Source organism: Odontomachus brunneus, unplaced genomic scaffold (assembly GCF_010583005.1).
Source record: "Odontomachus brunneus isolate Ranch 3 - 2012 unplaced genomic scaffold, Obru_v1 Obru_scaffold_292, whole genome shotgun sequence".
Classification (NCBI taxonomy): domain Eukaryota; kingdom Metazoa; phylum Arthropoda; class Insecta; order Hymenoptera; family Formicidae; genus Odontomachus; species Odontomachus brunneus.
Window position 1 is genome coordinate 171,775 of NW_022639742.1, and position 566 is coordinate 172,340.

The following is a 566-nucleotide window of genomic DNA, read 5'->3' on the forward strand; positions in this document are numbered from 1 at the left end:
CAGGATCAACATTCAATAATGATCTAACAATCTGTAATCTGAATGACGGAAACGACATGGGCTCTTCATTTTCCATTTTATACAAAGCATGAGCATTAGTCAGGCAAAGATCAATAAGGTGCAAGAAGAGCTTCCTATACCACTTCATTGTTTTTCGCACTGACTCCGTTATAGATAATTGTCTGTCGATATTATCTATACCACCCATATTTTGATTGTAATCTTGAACACATGTTGGCTTTATAATGTCTTCTTTCGTTTTATAATGTTTTTTTCCAGTTGCGCGAAATTCAAACTCATGCACACTTGTCAACATGCGGACACTGCGTTTATCTTCCCACTTCATTGCCATCCATGTATGGCTATGAGCTACTTGCACTTCACCTCGACCTAATTTTTTATCTAGATTTGGCATTCCCTTTCTATTCGCTTTTACCGTTCCACATATTCCAGTATCATGATCATGTAAAAAGTCAGCCAACATGGGAGATGTATACCAATTATCTATGTATATTACATGTCCCTTATAAAAATAAGGTTGTAAGAAGTGAGCAACAATATCCCCT

General features: G+C 36.6%; 1 protein-coding gene across 1 annotated transcript in view; it reads right to left on the bottom strand.

Moving 5' to 3' along the window:
• The window catches only part of LOC116853235 (piggyBac transposable element-derived protein 4-like), a 12,183-nt gene that overhangs the window by 6,554 nt on the left and 5,063 nt on the right, over positions 1-566 (bottom strand). Inside the window, exon 2 of the mRNA XM_032834190.1 lies at positions 29-497. Within this exon, the coding sequence (XP_032690081.1) occupies positions 29-497 (469 nt within the window). The remainder of the gene's footprint in view (positions 1-28; positions 498-566) is intronic.